This window comes from Calidris pugnax, unplaced genomic scaffold (assembly GCF_001431845.1).
Source record: "Calidris pugnax isolate Ruff unplaced genomic scaffold, ASM143184v1 scaffold20, whole genome shotgun sequence".
NCBI lineage: Eukaryota > Metazoa > Chordata > Aves > Charadriiformes > Scolopacidae > Calidris > Calidris pugnax.
In genome coordinates this window covers 21,077,713-21,098,458 of record NW_015094510.1, presented here as the reverse complement: position 1 = coordinate 21,098,458, position 20,746 = coordinate 21,077,713, and the positions used below count along the sequence as shown (strand labels likewise).

Here is a 20,746-nt window from a genome sequence, read left to right as displayed (position 1 = left end):
GGCTGCTTCCCAGGGATGGAGGGGCAGGGGACAGCCCTGCAGGTAGACTCCTCTCCAGCGCCGTGCACCACTCTTGGCAAGTTTTTCACATGAAACTCATCTCTGGCCACAGACAGCACAAGAATCATAGAATCACAGAATGGTTAGGGTTGGAAGGGACCTCAAATATCATCGAGTTCCAACCCCCCTGCCATGGGCAGGGACACCTCCCACCAGACCAGGTTGCTCAAAGCCCCATCCAGCCTGGCCTTGAACACTTCCAGGGATGGGGCATCCACAACTTCCCTGGGCAACCTGTTCCAGTGTCTCACCACCCTCATAGTAAAAAAATTCTTCCTGAGATCTAATCTGAATCTTTTTTCTTCCAAGAGCGTACCAGCAGCCTCTGCGGGCCAAAGCCCAGGAGCCAAGCCTGAGCTTAAATTACAGCATTACTGTGATATAAGTAAAAATTCATTGTGCTGGCTCTTCATACCTGTTTTATTTGTTGACATTGAAAACACCGCAAAACCTGCCAAGATCTGGTAGGAATATAGTTCCCAGCATTTAGACTGTGATCAACTGGGAAAAATATATGGTGATATTTGAATTACACCCAAAAAGTTAGTGTGATTAGCACAACCCTCAGCAACTTTTCCCTTTCACAAATGCTCCCATGCCATAGTGGGGAGACTACACATATGCGTTGCTGGAAAGGATTACAAGTCCAAAAAGCTATTTAGAAATCTAGCTGAAACATATTGAAATGATGAGTTAATGCCCAGATCTCAATTGGGCAACCAGCATGTGTCCACTTCTGGTGCAGGGGCCGAAGCCAGTACAGAAGCTTCCTTCCTATCATGTAGACATTTTCAAACCTTCTGGAAATTAAAAACTGTCACATGTTGCTCCCCAAAGCACTCAGGACAGTGTCACGACACTTGCTTCAAACTGGCCACACAGAATACACGGCGTAAGAGCTAAACAAAATTTCAAATTCCAGAATTATCATCTCAATACACAACATTATCATTATCATCCACTAATGATATTTAGCTCAGTTTAGTGCTTCAGTTTAGGTGACCTACTGGATACTGTCTTCATATATATTGTCTTCATATACCTATGAACGATGGAGGGAGGCAAATCAGATAGTCAGTCTGGCCATTTGGATTCCCAAGTTTGATTCACAAGCTCCAAACTCTTCTGCCGCAAACACTGATAGAGAGAACATACTTAAACTGTCATTAGCAACGGGATAAACAACCCACTCACCAATATCAGCAATCAGACTGCCTGGTTCCTGCTCTGAAATGAACTGCTGCACCTTTGGCCATGCCTTGTAGCGTGTGTCATTGAAGCAAGGAGCAATTTTCTCATATACGCTATGAACGTGGTCCCTCTCGAGTTGGTTTGCGTCCTTCTCCATCACAACCAAGGCTTGGCTAACTCACTAGAAAAAGGAAAGGGAATAAAACAAGCGCTGAAACTCTTGTTAACAAAGTACATTTCCTTAAGTTAAGAAGTATGACATTGTTTATTTAGGAAATAGTATTTCCAAATACTATGTTGCCATTAAAGATAAATTGCTGAGGCTTTTAAGAGAAGAAAGGTCATCCATTTTATGATTTTATACAATATATTGTTTTCTTACATAAATCTGAAAGGAATTTTATGACCTACCACTCAGCGTTTATTAACTTGCTTATATTGTTATACTTTGAAAGCTGTTAACTTTTGCTTCCTCAAGTCTTCCACCCTTTTTCAGTCTATCCTTGAAAGAGATATTTTCCAAGTCCTTTGTTTATGGACACATCTTAAAACACAGTGACTAAAAATGGTGATGAATGCTCAGAGTCTGACACAAAAGCTCCGAGAGGCATCGTTTCTCCTCTGCTTCACTCAGCACCCAGGAAGATCCATGCTTACAGACTCCATTGCACAATTCATTGACACCGTGAGTTACAGTGAACAAAACATCTTTCCATCTTCCCAAGCATCTTTTTTCTTCAGCTGTTCTGGATTGGTGTGGTGCACTGGTATTAGCAATGCCCCCCAGGAAAATTCTGTGATATTGTGAATAGCCCATTGCATCCTGTCATTGTTCTGTTCACCATGAAGTTTTTGTACAGAAAAGCTGTAAAAACTGTGAACTTCAGTGAACATATGCCAGGATTTCCATGGATTTATGTGAAGATTTGGGCCACCCAGACAGGCTGCTTCTGCTCCACTCACATGCTGCAAACAACTCCATGCAGAGTAACTTCTCCTCTAGCCAAAGCTATCAATGACAGCACCTCACACAAGATCTCTGCACTGCAGGCTGGCCATTAATCTGACACCTGATACACTCCTTATCTAGTCCTTATTTTCAAACCCATAAACATTTAAAATCCTGTCAACCCAAAAGTTCTGTGATTTCTTAGGCAGTTACATCAAAGAGAAACACTGGAGCAGACTAAGCCCAAATTTCATCCTTCAGGAACAGCAAGAAACTAACTCTGGAGGGGTTTTGGTTATGTCATTTATTAATCCCAGAAACTGTGCTAGGTATAAATCCTATAGCCCTTAGTGTCTTCTATTATATCAGTTATTCACTCAGCATCACTGGGAAATTGCCCAGAATGCAAGTTTCCTGAATATCCTGCCTAGATCAAAGCATTGACAAGTATTGGCGTGGGGTGAAGAAATTCTTTGGAAGATCATCGTGATTCTCTTCATTATGTGCTGCTAAATAACAGCCACTTTAGAAACACAGATAATTTAAAAAAAAAAAAAAAAAAAGACAGTGAATGTGAGTTGCCTTGGTTTAGCCTGTACTGCACTGCAATATCCTTTTAGCTTCTAGTGAGATTTAAAGCCATCACCTTGCAAGAACTTACACAGGTGCTAAACTCTGTGTGTGCAAACAATACCAGTGACCGAATCCAGTGGGGATATTCCAGGCACAGAGTTCACCACATGCATGAGTGGGCACAAGACTGGCTCTCCAAGGCAGAAGGACTTTTTTTTTTTTTATTGTTCTTCATTATAACCAAACTTTGCTGTAGAAGGTGTTTTTTTTTAAAAAATATCTTCAGAAAAACCCCGGTTGAAATAGCTGAAGTGCTCTACTGGGGATCATTTCAAGAGGAAGCTGATGTACTATCAAATATACAGGGGAAGGCAGAAGGAGGCGAGAGGAGAGGGAAATTGTTCTTTGGAAAAGCTGCAACATCATTTCAAAGCTTTGCTATTGCTTCATTTGACAAGAGGAAATAATAACTGGTGAACTGATGTAAGATCACAGGAATAAAGAGAACAGAGATGTGTCTGTTTAACTCTAGGCTTACGCTCAGGATACCTCACTTAGGCAGAGGGACAGTCTGGAAGATGCTACCAGCCTGAGTCACTTAATTACCAGGAAAACAAAGAAGGTGCTTATGAAAGCACCTAGCAAGAGAAAGCACATAGTGAGACACCCTTTCAAACTAAGGCACTAAAAAAATGAGTTGTGTGTAAAACAGTCTCTCCTCTGGAACAGGAGGGAAAAAAAAAAAAAGAAATGAAACAGGAACTACGATTGAATCCCACCTAAAATTAAGAAAGGCATAGCATCTTTTGTTTTAAAACAGTAGCTCCAAGAGTGAGGGCAATGGTCTGGACTCTCAAAATTTAAAAGTCCAACTCTGCAAGGCATTATGAAGATAAATTTTCTATAAGGTTCTTATAAGAAAGTAACCCTTTGTGGAGAAGGCTGAAGGAACAGACCAGTCAGGTTGGCCCCCAGCAACCACCAGCAGTCATGCTATGGACATTTCTGCCCAGAGGAGTCCATGAACACCCATCTCCTACACTTACAAAGCCATAAATCACAAAATGCTTGTCAACATCCCATTTAATGCTTTTAGTACAACAGGCTGAAAACCATGTAAAACACAGTGTGCCAGATAAAGAGAGCAAAGAGATGTTTAAGGGCACAGCCACTAAGTTTACTAAGTAAAAATGTTCAGACAGTCCTAGGAAGCTGGTTACAACCTGCATTGCAGAAGCAAGAAAAAAAAAATAAATCAAAAAGCAAACACGGATGCCCACCAATCTAGCCTGGGGGAAATCATTTCTGGGGATGGACTGAGGTTCAAACATATGTTTTATACATGCCACGTATAAAATCTGAATCTCAAAGACTATCCATTTCCTCTACCACGCACGACATCCTTTCTCTAGTCACAGGGAAAGCCAGAAAATAACTTAGGAATCAAGCTGTGCATCAGGAAAAAAACCCAACATTTTCTGCCCAACACAAAATTGGATATTTAGTGCTGCAAATGTCACACAATGGCATTTTACATCCGTGGTGTTTGCTTACTTGCATAACAAAGGCTTTAGGGAATGCAGATATTTTCTTATGAGCACACTCACCCCTACCTTTATGCAAATTAAAAGAAACCTAAATCTATTCATGCAGGGCTGGCAGGAAAGCAAAACGAAGAGGTACAGAGCAGCAGTTCAGCCTGACTGCCTGTCACCTAATCTTTAGTTAAATTTGACACAACGTGATTGAAAGTGAAATTAAATTTGAGTTTAAGCGCCATTAAAAACTTCTGAGTTGACTTCCTGAACGCTGTGAAGCCTCTGACTGCTGGTGCGGGATGTGAGCCTCGTGCAGGCTGTACCCCAACTCACCTGCTCTGATTTTCAATCTAACAGGAAAGAATAAACTGAATTGGTAGTAAGTTTGCTTTTGACAGGGAGAGTCTTCTAGAAGGTTGTGCCATCAGAGACCTTCCGGATGTAATGAGTAATTCCTTAACAAAACAACACCTATTCTTTCCCTCTGCCAAGGCCCTTCCAGCCCCTCTGGAGCCCCGTGCACGTGGGCCACGCCATGGAAGAGCTGGTGGGAGCACAGGAAAAATGGGGCTGGCTTGGGGAAATGTCCCAGTGGCACCGAGCCCTCCCTGCCCCAGGCTGGACAGAGACACAGAACTGGAGCTGCCCAGCTGAGCTGGGCTTCTTCAGGAACATGATTAGCTTAAGTCTTGAAGCAATTAGTGCCAGCAAATGACATAACAGCTGGCCTATCACAAGTGAAAATCCAAACCAACAACTCCAGGAACACACTATTTCTAATACCGATGAAAGAGATGGCGGTGCTTTCCTCCCCTCAATTAAATGAGTATTTTGTGACGATCTATTTGGAAAGCCTGCTTAATTCTTCTCCCTCTCTGCACCCCCAGCGCCATCATCATTCCCACTTTACACACAAACATCACACTGCGCCTGCACCAAAACAGCTTTTCTGTGAAGTGCTTAATCTGTGTGTGAAACACTGAAAATACTCCGCTGGACGTTGGTAGGTCCCTTCAGGGACCTACAGCAAGTTTGTTCTTCCAGCAGCAGCAGCCTCAACAGGAGCCCTCTGCCAGTCACACTAACAGTCCCTACCCCTGTGAAGCAGGAAAGAAAAGAACAAGAGAGGAAAAAACTGTAAAATCGGCCTTAAAGCCCTTGAACGAGGGTTCCCATGAGGTGTCAGGATCTGGGGAAGGACTGATTAACAGAAAGGGAAATGCAATGTGGGGCATAGAGGGGCTAAGAGAAAAGGAGAAATGAAAGAGGCTAGATGGGAAGAAAATGATAAAAGGGAATTTTATAAATAATAAAAAGGGAAAATGAAGGGCAAGGGAGGAAATAAAAAGGAGGAGAAAAAAAAAACAGAGAAAAAAAAAGAGGGGATAAAAAAGCAGACATGTGGAGCAACTCCAGGTTAGTATTTTAATTAGTTTGCCTTGCTGCATTTTTCCCAGCTACCATCACATGCAGGCACAGCATCACAATTCGACAGTTAATCAGCCATTTGGGGATTCCTCATAATGCTGTATTAATATTACCATAGCGCTGCGAAACCTTCCCAGTGCTTCCCAGTTCCTGCAACGCATCCTACTGGCCGCATCCTCACCTTCTTAGAGGGCTGAGGGGCAGCAGAGCTGCATCTCTTCCACCCCCTTGAAGCCACTGGGAGCCACAGCGTAAGGTTGGTACACACCTTTCAGAGCACCCTGCCTGAAAAGGCCCAGCATATTTTGTAGGGAAAATGAGGGTAAAGCTAACGCTGGAGAGGAGATGGCAGTGCTTTCTTGGTATCCTCACAGAAAGTTGGAGTATGCAGCCCGATCCATAGTCCTGGAGTCTGGAGAGCAACCCAACAGCAGGGTGAGATGCAGAGGGAGAACCTTGTGGCCCTTCAGGCTAGAGAAGGTGCCGAACCTCGCAGACCTGAGCTACACAGAGGCCATCTGTGGCTTTCAAGATTTGAACTTTCATCCTGCTATAAAAAATAATTTTACTAGTACTTCTGCAATGGAGGCAAAACCTGTTTAGGGAATTTAAGTCACTGGATACCTGAATGTTAAAATAAATATTAAGCCACTTTGCCTTCAGCACCAATGCTATGTTCTTAGACTTCTCTTCTGTTTCCACGGTGGCTGCAACACCATGACCTACTTAGCCACAACCAGTCTTAAGGTTACCTTCTACCTTCACAGATGGACAGAAGATGTCTTCCTGCTCACTAGCTCAGATCACAATACAGTCTGTTGACCCCAGCCCTTCAGAGGGCTAAAATACATCTTTTCCTGGAAAATATATGAAAGCAACAATGTCCATCTCACAGCAAAGAAGGAAAGAGACACATTTAGAGCCTGAAAAATAACAAAAGCAGCCTTCTTTCCCCAGTCTGAATGTGGAAATCAAACAAACTTCACAGCATTTGAAAAACTAGTGGTGAAGTGCAGATGTCACCTCTAGAAGCTGTGCTGCTCTGCCTGTTACAGCTTACTCTCCGCAGCTGCAGTTGTGACACAGAATTCATGTCCTGCCCAATTCATCTGACATCCGAGGAGAATTTTTACTAACACATGTTGGCAACAGCTATGAGTAATAAACCAAGCTTACACCACCATCACAGCTCGCTCTTCCTGACGTGGAGCTGTTAGTAGAAGGGGGACTACAGTAATAAAATTTCCCTTGGAGATGCATCTGAGCATCCCTGAGAATGCTGATGCTGCTCAGGGGGTATGAGCCAAAGTGGGGGCAGAAGAAAATTCCACCAAAGAAGAAGACAGAGTCTGCAAACTCTGTTTTGCGATACTGGAAAACTTGCTTGTAGCAAGTGCACCCCTTTCGTAGTTTATGAAATAACATTTTAAAACTATTATCACCTTCCATGTCACAGCACTGAGACAACCTCTCAGTAACAGCTACAAGGGAAAACAAAAGACGTAGCCTACTTACTGTACCAAGTGTATATGTAAATCCATAAAATAATCACACTTGGTGATTTTCTCCTATCTAAGAATTTTCTCCTATCTCATACCCGAGAGAGAAAAATAGTAATTGGATTATGCTGGATTGAATGTTTTAGTGCTACTTTATGCCATTATAAAATGGCCATGATTATACAAATGGAAAGCATAAAATCCAAAGTATTAAACTGAAGTTCTTGTAAATTTAGCACTTCCTTCTCCCTGCTCCAGAGATTTTGAAAAAAACATATATTTTTGTAAATTGTATTATGGCAAATCCTCCCTACCCATGCCTGAGGTACCAAGAAGGGACTGTACCTGAAAACAAGAGGAAAGACTTCCAGCACTGTGCTTAAGGTTTTATGCATACAATTTCCATTAATTGAGCTAATATTTACACTCAGAATTTCAACCTTGAAGAAGCGAATTCTATTCTGAAAGATAAGAGTTTATAAAAAGAAGTAAATAACCAATGAACCACATTTTCATTTTCTATGTTTTATTTAAAGAGTTATTTAAGGGGGAAAAATAATAAGATGAGCCTCTGGCCACTGAAGACTGAATCATTTTATAGATATAGATGCAGTTAGTCAGCTGAACAAAACAGCACATGACACCATTTTACAGTTCAGGGATTGATGGGAACAGAGACATCATGTGAAATAATTTTCAATATATAACTTTCTATTTAATAACAAAGAAACAAACAACAAAAAAAGCAAACTATGAACAAAGACAAATAACCAGATAGTCAAGAAAAGACACATTGACCACAGCTCAGTAAGCGGACTGTTGCAATGTGAATTCCTAAAAAAAAATTTCAATTATCTATGGCATTCTTAGAGAAAAATGTGGTTTCAACACTTCTTTTTGCATAAACTCAGATAATTTTCTGAGTGCAAACCAATAACAGCCTCTGATTCGTAGCATGCAAACAAAAGAGATGAAACCACCTCAATGTGCAGCTGTTAACACTTGCACTGGAATTAACCAATCACCAGGTATTTTTCTGAGCATCAGGCATGCCATTTTGATATAAGCAAGTCAGAATAAATTGCTTACACATTGCAAGTCTGAGAAGTCTGATAGTCTGCTCAAAGTGGCCAATTATGTGCTTGGAAATACATGTGCTTGTGCTACCTTAATCCTCACACTTTCCAGTTTGGGTTAATAGACATGGGAAGTTATTACTCAGTTCTCTTCTATCATCACAAAGCCTACAGTTACACTAAAGATCCTCAGTAAAGACAGATTTTATAAAAGAGTCTGAGGAGGGTATAAATAGGCTTGCTTAGGTTTTATTTAATAGGAAAATTTAATAGGAAATCCAACATGGGTACATCTCCCATGGAGAATTTTTTTTCTCGGGCATCAGTGAAATGTCACATCTCAAAACTTCTGTCTATTGCTTTGGAGCAAAGGAAATGATGCTGTGGAAGAGTAGGTCTGGCAGCCTGTCTAGCTCTTAGAAATCTGTGAAACACATTGGCCTTCATGTACACCCTGGCACACAAGATCATAGAATCACAGAATCATAGAACTGTTTAGGTTGGAAAAGACCTTTAAGATCATTGAGTTCAATCATTAACCTAGCATTGCCAAGATACCACTAAACCATGTCCCTAAGCACTACATCTACACATCTTTTAAAAACCTCTAGAGATGGTGATTCAACCACTTCCCTGGGCTGTCTCTTCCAATCCTTAATAACCCTTTTTGTGAAGAAATTTTTCCTATTATCCAATTTATACCTCCCCTGGCAGAACTTGAGGCCATTTCCTCTTGTCCTATTGCTTGTTACTTGAGAGAACAGACAGACCCCAACCCGCTACACCCTCCTTTCAGGTAGTTGTAGAGAGCAATAAGGCCTCCCCTCAGCCTCCTTTTCTCCAGGCTAATCAACCCCAGTTCCCTCAGCCGCTCCTCGTAAGACTTGTGCTCAAGACCCTTCACCAGCTTTGTTGACCTTCTCTGAACACACTCCAGCACCTCAATGTCTTTCTTGTAGTGAGGGGCCCAAAGCTGAAGACAGTATTTGAGGTGGGGGCTCACCAGTGGGATGATCACTTCCTTTGTCCTGCTGGCCACATTATTTCTAATACAAGCCAGGATGCTGTTGGCCTTCTTGCCACCTGGGCACACTGCTGGTTCATATTCAGCAAGCTGTTGACTAACACCCCCAGGTCCTTTTCTGCTGGGCAGCTCTCCAGCCATTCTTTCCCAAGCCTGTAGCGCTGCATGGGGCTGGTGTGACCCAAGTGCAGGACCAGCACTTGGCCTTGTTGAAACTCATGCAATTGGCCTTGGCCCATTAATCCAGCCTGTCCAGATCCCTCTGCAAACCCTTCTGACCCTTGAGCAGATCAACACTCCCAAACAACTTGGTGTCATTTGCAAACTTACTGAGGGTGCACTCGATCCCCTCGTCCAGATCATTGATAAAGATATTAAACAGAACTGGCCCCAGTACAGAGCCTTGGGTAACACCACTTGTGACTGGCCACCAGCTGGATTTACCTGCATTCACCATCACTCTTTGGGCCCAGCCTTCCAGCCAGATTTTACCCAGTGAAAATTAAGCCTGTAGAAGCCATGAGCAACCAGTTTCTCCAGGTGAATGCTGAGGGAAACGGTGTCAAAGGCTTTACAACAGCCTAGGCGGACAGCGTCTACAGCCTTTCCCTCATCCACTAAGGAGGTTACCTTATCATAGAAGATGATGATGGTAGAGTGTGGGCAATGCATATGAATTTGAAAGATTCTCAAACAACATAATATTATACCGTTTAATTCCTCCTCCTTCTCCCCAGCCTAGACTCAAAGCAGAAACAAATGATGGGTTAAAATGCTAGTTCACGTGGGAATAGCTCAAGCATCTTCACTAATGTAGCTGACAGTGAACTAGGCAGGAAAATATTGCTGGTTGCTCGTTCCAGTGACTTTCTCTCCTGCATCTCCACATGATGGGTTTCACTTTCCTTGTGTACAAAATCAGCCCTTTAGCTTGTTAATACTATCACATCCTTGCTCTACTGCTATAAATGAGCACGGCCATCTGCGCCTGGTAATCCTTTCTTGCATGCATCCAGCATCCTCTTAAAAATCTGTTTTTCAGATAGAAGCAAGCTATAGTAACACTGATCGTCTGCACTCTAACACATGTCATCTCATTCCTGTTTATTTAATAAAGAGTTTGTATTTGGAAACCAGTGGCAGTAATTCAACAGTGAAGGACTATGGATTTAAGTACTATGGATTTACTAAGTGGAGAGAAAACCAGTCTGGTTCATGCTTAAATGATTATGTTGAGTCCTGCCAATTGAGCTGGGGGGAAAGCTCCTGCTCCATAACTCCCCTGTTTGGCCCATGGGACATTTGCCACAGAGGGGAAATGGGAGCTTCTTGCCTCATATTCCCTCCTGAGGACAAATGAGCAAAAAGATGGAACTAAAATAAATTGGTTTTCATTAAAACTTCAGCATTGTAAACAAGGCATCTGAATAATAAACTGGGTTAAGTTGCACAATTTTAGCCAAACAGAATGGTGTACTTAATTTTGTTACTAACAGTTGTGGTTTTGGCATTGTAATAGTTAATTTCTTAGCTTTTGATTTAAAATCTTTTTAACAAGCTTCTCCTTTCCCTACCTCTTTTTCTTTTAGCTGCAGAGCCTGAAAAAACTACAGAGAAAATGAAACATTAGAGCAGGTATGGTAGCCTCATCAGGTCCTGAAACAGAAGTCAATAACCTGATTTCACATTAGTTTAGATCATCATTAAAACATCACATCCATTTAGAAAAGACACAGCTGCACAGCTTGGAGAAGCCATTCTAAACTGCCAGAAGCACCTCTCCCTACCCCTGCTTCTTCTGTGCTACCACGTGTGCTTACATGATGCCTACCAAGAATCCAGTTCAGAAAAGGCAGGCAAAAAACTGAAATGGCAGAATGGCTACCTGGCAGCAGGTGAGAGAGCAAGAGAAAGGAAAATTGCATGCATAAATACAACAGCAACATCCACAGACAAAATTCGGAGAGAGATGGGTAATCTAATCTGTGTAAGGGAAGGAGAAAACCCCATTTGTCCAACAGATTAGGCCCCCTTCAGAAAAAACCCAGTTCTAACATTTTGATGCTATAGAAATCCTGGAGAAGATACGGGTGTGAGAGCAGAGGCAGTGGAGGGAGAGATGTGCTGCAGCCCAGCCGTGACATGTTCAGGAACCTGCCCCTCTGTCTATAGCTCTGCCGTCTTCGATCAAATTCATTAGTACTCTAAAACCAGCCCAAATACAACTAAGCTGAAAGTGTAGAGGTATGATCTGGCCAAGCCTAGGGACATGACTCATCTGAAATGAGATACAGGCAGATAAAACCTATATGAGTCCCAGTACACAGACTACTGCCTCCTTTCTTGGACTGATTAATGTTTTGAACTTAACATTAGTCGTGTCATTGTTTAATTGGAAACTACCCCAGATTCTGAACCTCAGTCACCGATGGATGCACAGAAATCTCTCTCCTGAGATGATAATGAATGCTATCTCTTACAGCCACAGAATCACACCCCTGTTGAGGTTGGGAGGCACCTCTGGAGATTGCCTAGCCCAATCCACTGCTCAGAGCAATGTCAGCCAGAGCTGGTTGCCCAGGATCATGGCCAGACAGGTTTTGAATATCTCCAAAAATGGCGACTCCATAACCTCCCTGGGCAACCTCTTCCAGTCTTTAATCACCCTTGCAGTAAAAATATTTTCCTTATGCTCAAGCAGAATTTTGAGAAGGCTCTTGCTCTGTCATTTACACTCTCCCATCTTGTATTTATGTACATTAGTAAGTTCCCCCTCTGAACTGAAAAAACCACACAGATGTATCATCACAGTGTAAGGTCATAGAAGCATCACCTGGGAGTCAGAAAACAGCTAAAGCCACGTGCCATGTATTGTGGATGTGGCCAACCTGCTCCAAAGGAAGCTTAGCCCTAAGCAGCATAGACACAAGCCAGACCATGCCACTTGGCCTATGGGTCAGGGACTATTCCCTTGACGTCTTCTCTTCAGCACTAGAGACACAACCTTCAGGTACACCCACACTGTGTGGCTGTTGGCTCACTCCCTGGCTCTGGGTTTCAGTGCTCTGACTAGTTTTCTCTGAGCCTTACCTGCTATAAAGGGGTGACGCGTAACAGAGGGGGTACAAAACAGTCAGTTTTGATCTTGGGCCCAGGGTTCAGTCCTCACCTTTTAATTAGCAGTACAGACAGAGCCAAAATTTCAAAAGGTTGTGTGTTTTTGCCCAGGATATCCTATTACCTTGTCATTAGGAGACACTCCTGAGCAGAGAGGCTGAGAAGAGCCATCAACTCTTTAATGAAGCGCTCTGAGAAGTGCTGTAATTGCTCTGCTGAAGTTGGGAACAGACATTTCATATTGCCCTGAGGTCTCCTCAGAAGGACGTTCTGCAATGTGGATCCCAGGGAGATGGAGACACTTCACATTTCCTTCTGGCTCCACATCCTTTCCACTCAGACTGCCAAATACTGGATTTAATCAGAATAGAGGTGGCCATTGGAGAAGCATATGAAGCAATGCAGTATTAACATGGAAGGAGTCCACAGACTCTGCACAGTCAGTAGAAAGGCAAAGGCACTGTAGTTAAAATAGCATGTAAGTCCACATGAAGGTCTCTAGGGGAATCCACTTTTCCTCACTTTGACTCTAAATCTGTAGTTCCACTGAGTCGCTTGACCAACTCCCCATTCCTCCTTGCTCTCCCCACCTCTGAGCAAGCAACCTGAAAGTCTGGCTGGTGTAGCAGTGCCCCAGTGAAGAAAAGATTTCATCGTAAGAAACTGCAGCCCGCTGAAATACATACATCCAACCCCACTGAAGTTGGCAAGATTTTCCACAATTAATCCCAGCCACAGCCTCCTCTAGCTGGTTCTACAATGCTCAGCTCATCAACGTTACAGGGTTGGTATATACAACCTGTTACATTCTCATGGATAGCTGTGGCGTCACAGTGGGGCCTCCAATAATTCTAAATTTGGTTTCACAGGTTTAATACTTGAGGGAAGAGTGTGAGAGAAAAGATAGAGGACGGAGCAAAATAGCTTCCAGCCTCACAGAAAGGAACATGAGAATTTGAATTGCAGTACTAAAATGTCCTGAGCAGGATTTACTAACTAACCCCTGGCTGCAGGACTTCCTCTCCTGCAGCTGCTTTCAATAATAAAGTCTCAATGCCTATTGTTTTCTTCCTTACATACAAACAATTCCAAGTGGTTGCTTTAATTATGCTGAATACAAAGCTGCAATGTCTCTGGCCAGAATTATTTCTGACAGCTACAGGAGTTGCAAGGCCCCAGTTCTGCCAGCCTTCAGAATTTAACCTGTCTGCAAATAGTAGCTTGCACAGCCCCCAGGTTCTTCTTGCTGAGATGAAAACAGACAAAATGATGTTCACTTTGCAATACTTTTCAGCTTAAAAAAGATAAAACTCTGAAAACCCTCCAGAAACCCAAAGAATGGGAGCTCTTGGCTGCAAGCTCATAAAATAGAAAAGAATGGCAGCTTGTTTGCTATTTCTTTTTGTCCTCAGAACAAATCAAAACCCTCTACAACACAGACAAAAAAAATAAATAAGGAAGGGCTGTGGATAAATCCTGAAATATTTTCTTAAGCCAAACCAAACAAACATGACATAAAGAGAACAGGCAAGACAAAAGGGAATCCATAAAAATTTCAAAGCAATATGGAGCCACTTGTGAGCTAAGGTTTGATCTGTGTCATGATAATGTAATGCCAAGTAACTCCAATGACATCAACAGAATTACTCTGGCTTTATACCAGCGTGACTGGATTCATAATCTGGCACTGAGCGTACTTTTATTGAAGCCATCACTGCAGCTGCTACACTCCTCAGGTTTATAGATGTTTTAAAACTGGTCAGTGAGCTGTAGTTACTTCCAGGATATGGATATAGTAAAATATATCAGCCAAAATGCTGCGGGCCTAATCCTGAACTGATGAAACTTTGTACCAATTACCGACTGACATGAGCTCTGCATCTGACCTTCCGTGTGTTATCAGTTAGGACAAGATGGATCTGTAGAGTCTTCTCATCTCCTTGCCAAAGTGCTAAACATAATGAGAGTGGTCAAAATTAAATGCGAGGTCACCAAAGATTCAGACTTAGGACTGTAAATATCCCAATTCTGTCCTCCACCGTGAGGCTGAAGCTAGCCTAAGGTAATGACCTTGTTTTGCTCAGTGAGCTTCTGGGATTTTTCTGCACTTCATGCAGTAGAACCTGAGGCTTGACTCAGGAGGCCCCTTCCCTTCTGATGAGGGTCCCGTGTCCCTCAGCCAAGAAGTCGATTGAATTCCAGTCTATGAACGCTTTGATGTGCGAGGGGTTTGGAAACCACGCAAAATTTATAAATTTGCTCTCTGCGGCAAAGAAGCCCCGGCTGCTATTGAGGAGAAGCGGTGGTGGAGGGGAACGGAAAGGAGATATCAAAGAGGATAAAATGGAGGGGAGGGAACTGTGGGAAGTCAGAGCTCCGTTTTCTGCATCACAGTTGGAAGTAATAAATCCACTGTTTGCATTTTTCAAAGCTGCATAAAGGACCTGGCTTCCCAGTGGTAAGTCAGCTTTCGAAATCTCTAGGCTGCCCAGACTCTCCAGTTATTGCCTGAAGAATACTCAATGTCCTCATCTCATTTCATCTCATTTTTTCCCCAAAAAAACATTCAAATGTGAAACTTCCATGTAATCATCTGTTAACTCATCACTCTCTGTGACCAGTTTGGTCAAGTTCAGCCAGCCATGGTCACCCATTCCATAAGGTGGAGTCACTTTGGTGGTACTTCCATTATTCTCATGGTCCCTCTGTCATGTATTTGCCTCCTTGCTTGCTACTGTGCTTAATCCTATGATCCAATTTCACATTCTACTTTGCTTCTACCATGTTAATTTTCCTCTAACACCATTTCACCCGACACCTGCTGACTCTGGAAGACTTCTTACCTCTTCTGTCCCAAGCAACTTCATCTGAAAGTGAGATGGAACAGGGTCGGATGGCTGATCCCCAATGCCAGCAGGCTATGGCACAACGCTGCTCTGCCAGAAGAAACAGTCTTTGCATCTGGGTGTGTCCACTAATGCCCTAAGACGCCTTCATACCTGTGTGCTGAGTCTTCTTGTTAGGACAGAACAATATGGTCCTGTCGCAGAGAAGGGCCAAAATCCCTCAGCCACATTAGCAGAGGTATGAAGTAATTTTATACTGGCATAAAACCTAGGAAGTGTCTCCCTTCCTTTCTACCCAATGCAGTGATATCGGCAAAAATTAGTTTAAAAGACAAACAAAGGTGGTCTTTTGTCTAGTAGAAAATTCACAAAGTAGTCCTCATAAATACATAAATGTGATGCAATCTGTAAAAAATGTATTTGTTGATATATGAAGATAAAAGCTTACAAGTCCTATTGCACTACAGCTTTCTGAAAGTCAAATGAATATTCTAAAACAGTTTTGATAAACAAATCATTAAACAAACCAAGCTTCAAAACAGGAAGAATAAAAAAATTAGTAGGAGTTATTAGTAATTAATTTCTCCTGACTGTACTTGCTACCAATTACCCAGTCACTTTATTAAAAAAAAAAATTAAAGAGGTAAAAAAAATGGATTACAGTCTGCTTCAGGAAATGCATTCTGGAATAAATATGGTTGTGAAAGTTAAAATAAAGAAAGCTCTTCTGAAGCCAAAGGAAAATTTCAGTGTCCCCAACAGGACTATAACTGATGACAAAAACCAGTAATTCTCCTGCCTGTGCAATCTGTCCTACTCAGTGTCCTTGGCCTAAGGAATGCAATAGGATGTAGGGTGCCAAAAATTCTGTAACATATTCTGAAATTAAAGGAAAAATTGGCAAAACAAATCTCTCATAATTTTTCTCCACATTTTCCTCTTCATTGGAATAAGAAAAGACAATAGAATAATGACCGGCTGGTGAATAAAGTGGCCTATAGCTTCTTGTATAGCAAAATAATCAGAGAAGATCAATGTCAAAGCATCTGCCCCATGCAGGATGACATCAATCCAAGCTTCTAAAGGAAGGGAAAACCTTTGCTGCTTTGACAGATATTAAACCTTTCTGGAATCTGAAATATATGTCCCCTATTAGAACAGTCATCCGTGGTCTTAGAAGAATTGTCTCCTACAATAGTTCTTAGATGAAACCAGGACAATTGAAAATGTTTATAAAAGATGGATACATTTGATATTATGACCTATCAGAGCGTGGTAAGTCAATAAAACTTTCAGAAGCCATTCAGGAGATGAAACTCCCGGTGAACTACAGCAAGACACAAAAAAATATTTTTGTAATAATAGAATATAGAGGTTTCAGATCTGTAAGTCATCTGAAGGGCTCTCACTTCTGTTGAAAGGACTCTGGGGAGAACATAGCTTGGCCTTGCTGCCCAAGGGGCTCCTGGAAGCTGTTTGGTGCCACCCTCATGGCTTTGGGCAAACGCAACATAACTACAGCCCTTTATGTCTCTCACTGCAGAAGTGATCTTCCATGGCAAGAATGACCTTGGGGGGTCCAGTCTGTATATGGGGCCACGGACAACACCGAATGAAGCAGCTGCAGAACCAACTCGTAATAGAGACTGACCGATTCACAGGACCGTAAGTCAAAAACATGGAACAAAGATACCTTTTTCACCTTTCCCTTCTATCTATAGTATAGAAAAACCTCAATTATCTCTTAGCAGTAAAGATTCTGAGACACATGGATGAATGGATCTGATTCCACTAGCACAGAGCACTAGTATGCATGTAAATTAGTGTTAATTACAAGACGTTCAATCTTTCAGTATAATTCATATCTTGGGAGGCCCAAAAAATTATTCCATAGAAAGTAAAGGTGCCTTTCTTTTAATTACAAACTCTAAGTTATGCATTTGGCAAATTGAAAATTCTTAAAAGCGTAGTTATTCTCCACTGACTACCGAATTTTAAAGTACCATTAACTGGAACAGATAAAACAAGATTAATTTAGATCACATTATGTCAGTAATGGCTCATAAACATTTCCGCAGGCCCAAGTTTTATCCCAGAAACAAAGCAAGTGCTGCACTGGAGGCCAAAGGTGCCTCCTGTCTGGAGGTCTGGCTCCGGCTGCAGCACACGCCAGACACCTTGGGGGAAACCCGTATGTGACACCATGACAGCCCTACAGCAGGGAAGGGAAGAACATTTCCCATCTCCTGAATTCCTGGGAGTGATAATCTCCATCATCATCCTACTTAGAATAAATTTGGGATTGCTCCCTCTCCTTCCCCCTTGTTAGAATGAAAGCACAAACAACTACAAAATGCTTATTGATGTATATATTAGTATATATGTATTATATATGCTTTAAATAGTAACAAGTTCTATTTGTTTAAAAACAATGTTACTAACATTAAATTAATCTTTTTCACACTAAGTGGTTGTTCCTCTGTTTCAAAAATATTTCCCACCTTTCTACAAAAACGGGCTACTTCAGTTCTATTTTATGAAATACTTTCTGTTCTCATCTTGTTTTTAGCTGTTCTATGTGACTTTTGACTGTGTCGCATCCTCTGTATCTTGCTGTTCTATTCTTCCCTGGAATATAAATGCCAGCTTTATTAAAGCTGCTGTGACACCAATCCAACACAGAAGTATTTGGGACCCTAGTCTGATTTCGTTGATGCCAATGGGAAAATAATTGTCCTCTAAATAAATCAATGTTTGCCAGGCAATAGTCTTCTCATGTCAATAAGGAGAAAGCTATTGTCCAGCTGTTAAATTTAGAAAAGTAATACAGAAAGAATTCTAACTATTTGCCAGATAACTTATTTTTCCCTCACTCCTGTCTCCTGCCCTATACTCCTGCAGTTTGCTGCTTCCCATCACAAGCACTTGGTTTACTCTTAAAAGGGCTAAGCCAGGTTGTCTATGTGTGCTCAGACCCAAATCCTTGCAAAACATACCAAACAGACAAATCCTGCTGTTTTGACAGGTTATAGGAGGTTATAGGAGGACAGGACAGAGCACACACTGACTCAGTCTCAGTGGCCAAAAAACCTGCCACCCCCTTTACCTGTAAGCGTCCTGCTTTCTGAGGGTTTAGCTTATATACAACTATAAACTAGAGAAGAGACAATTCTCCAAACTGCTCAACTATTTTTAAAATAGGCTAAAATTGTAATGACAATGCTTAGTCTGCCTTGTCACCCAATTACTTATCTGACAGGTTACATTTACTTCTAAATATGTCATTAGCATATTTGCCTACTGGCTATTTCACCTATGAATACATTTACCATTGTTTCAGCTCACAGGACAACGCACCATGAGCTCATCTCCTAGATGCCTAGAATGGACAGTTTATTGCTGCACCCATTTTTTTTCCATGTATTAGTCTGTTTTTTAATCGATAACAAGATTTCATCTGTCACTCTGGTTTCTAAGTTTACTCACAAACGCCTGTAAAAAACTTCTATCAAACCTTTTCAAAAGAATAGAACTACATCCATTTGTTCCCCTTTCCACACTAGCTTGAAGGTACTTTCAAAGAACACAAATACGTTACAAAACACCATTTTTAGCAGCTGGCTGTATTCTAGTTTTCATTTTACCACCCCTCACCAGACAGCAAAGTTTTTGTGAGCTGTGCTTTCCCGGACTGAAAGCATAGGTGGGTGAGGGCGCAGGAGGACCTGCAAGCACACATCGTGGCAGGCTTACCCATTGATCAGAGACTCTTATTTTTTACTGCCTCCCTACACGTAGTAGAATACCTCCATACAGTGGAGGCCGAATGAGAACTCCCTGGTTTCCAGCTCAGATACTTGGTTAAAAGCATTGCAACCCTGCATCTTTTCTGTTCGGGGGAAATTTCCCATTTTCCTACCATAGAACAATTCATAAGAAACCATATGGCCATTGCTATGAAGGAATTCTGTCCGAGAAGACATAAGCCCATCTTTTTCCACCTCCTTTTGCTTTTGAAGCTTGCCTTGGGCCTGTCTGCCTGGGCAGGCTGATGTACAAAGATGCTGAATCAAAAGGAGGCAGCAGGGAATTGCAGAGAGTATCAAGTGACTTCCCAGCCTCATCCCTGTCTCCCTGACATGCAGTATGCCAAGTGAAGGCTGGCAAACGAGTACAGAATCCATCTCGACACCACAAAACACTAGGCAGTGTTTAGGCCACTGTCTGAGACTGCTGGCTGACCCAGAATTGTCTCCTTGCTTCCTTTACTACCCTGCCTGCCAGCAACCCTGTGCTGTTTCTTGAATCACAGCCCAGGCCACCTTTGTGGTAGACAGGAGCACGCTGCTCTCTGCTCATGTTCGTTATAAAATATTCGTTCTGATGCAGTTATACAAGGGTAATACAATTGTACTGGAAATTGAATAACTGCATTAGCTGAGCTAGTACAGTTTTCCTTCTTTGGGCACAGCACCGTGCCAAGGAAAAACCCAGTCCTTGGATCACGGCCATGCACGTTCGCATGCAAAAAACTATGGAGGTGAATTGTAAACTCTTTTGTTCATGGCTCACCACTGCCTGGCACAACAGGGCCCCAGCCCATGGCCCCAGCACCCTATGCACCCCAAAAGTGCTGTTATAACGTTGTAACGAAAATTATGAGTGCTAGCAGGCAAAACATCATCTATTTAAAGCTCTGATTTTATAAAACATTCTGCTTCATCCTTTTTTAATAGGATTTAAAAAAAAAAACAAAATTATACTATTCAATCAAAATCAGTTAAAACAGTGGTTAGTTACCTTTGGAATACACAGGCAGGAGCCTGCGTAGACAGGGACCAACAACCAAAAACTCTCCTATTCGAGAGGGCACCACACGCCAAGGATGAACAGCACTGATGCTCCAAAAAAGCACTTGCACTTCACCTCTGAAATACCACAGAGCCGCTCACAGGGTACATGAACACAGAGAGGTTTTATCTTGACAAACCGACTGCATGACAGCCTCTTCACGGAAGCCTAAATTTCATCTGAATGCTAATGCTGGCATTGTGTTGACTTTACAATGCAGAGTTCTCACACTCCCACTATAGACTCAACCACCGTACAAATTTCCTTCATTACTGCTGCAGCCTCACATTCCAGAACCCTCCCTTGCAGGAAATTACATGCATTTCAACACTGACAACAAGCAGGATCTGACAAGCAAATATTCTGCTGCAATGGGATTTGAAATCTGGACTTTGAATGCTTTCATCTCCAGATGATATCCTATAATAGGCTTTTTTTCACATGAAGCTTTAAAATTATGTGTCCCCTTTGCAAAGCCACAAAAGGAATCACTGTAGAGTATGAAATTTCAATTAATATTGGCTCCCAAAAGTTGAGCCAATTAGAAAAAAATATTCAGTATATATACCTTTTCAAAAGAATGAAGATTGGAAA

At 42.0% G+C, this 20,746-nt stretch overlaps 1 protein-coding gene across 1 annotated transcript in view; it reads right to left on the bottom strand.

The window, feature by feature from the left end:
• The window catches only part of LOC106902412 (probable tRNA methyltransferase 9-like protein), a 46,420-nt gene that overhangs the window by 16,763 nt on the left and 8,911 nt on the right, over nucleotides 1-20,746 (bottom strand). The window contains exon 3 of the mRNA XM_014965828.1: nucleotides 1,255-1,432. Within this exon, the coding sequence (XP_014821314.1) occupies nucleotides 1,255-1,408 (154 nt within the window). The 5' untranslated portion in view covers nucleotides 1,409-1,432. The remainder of the gene's footprint in view (nucleotides 1-1,254; nucleotides 1,433-20,746) is intronic.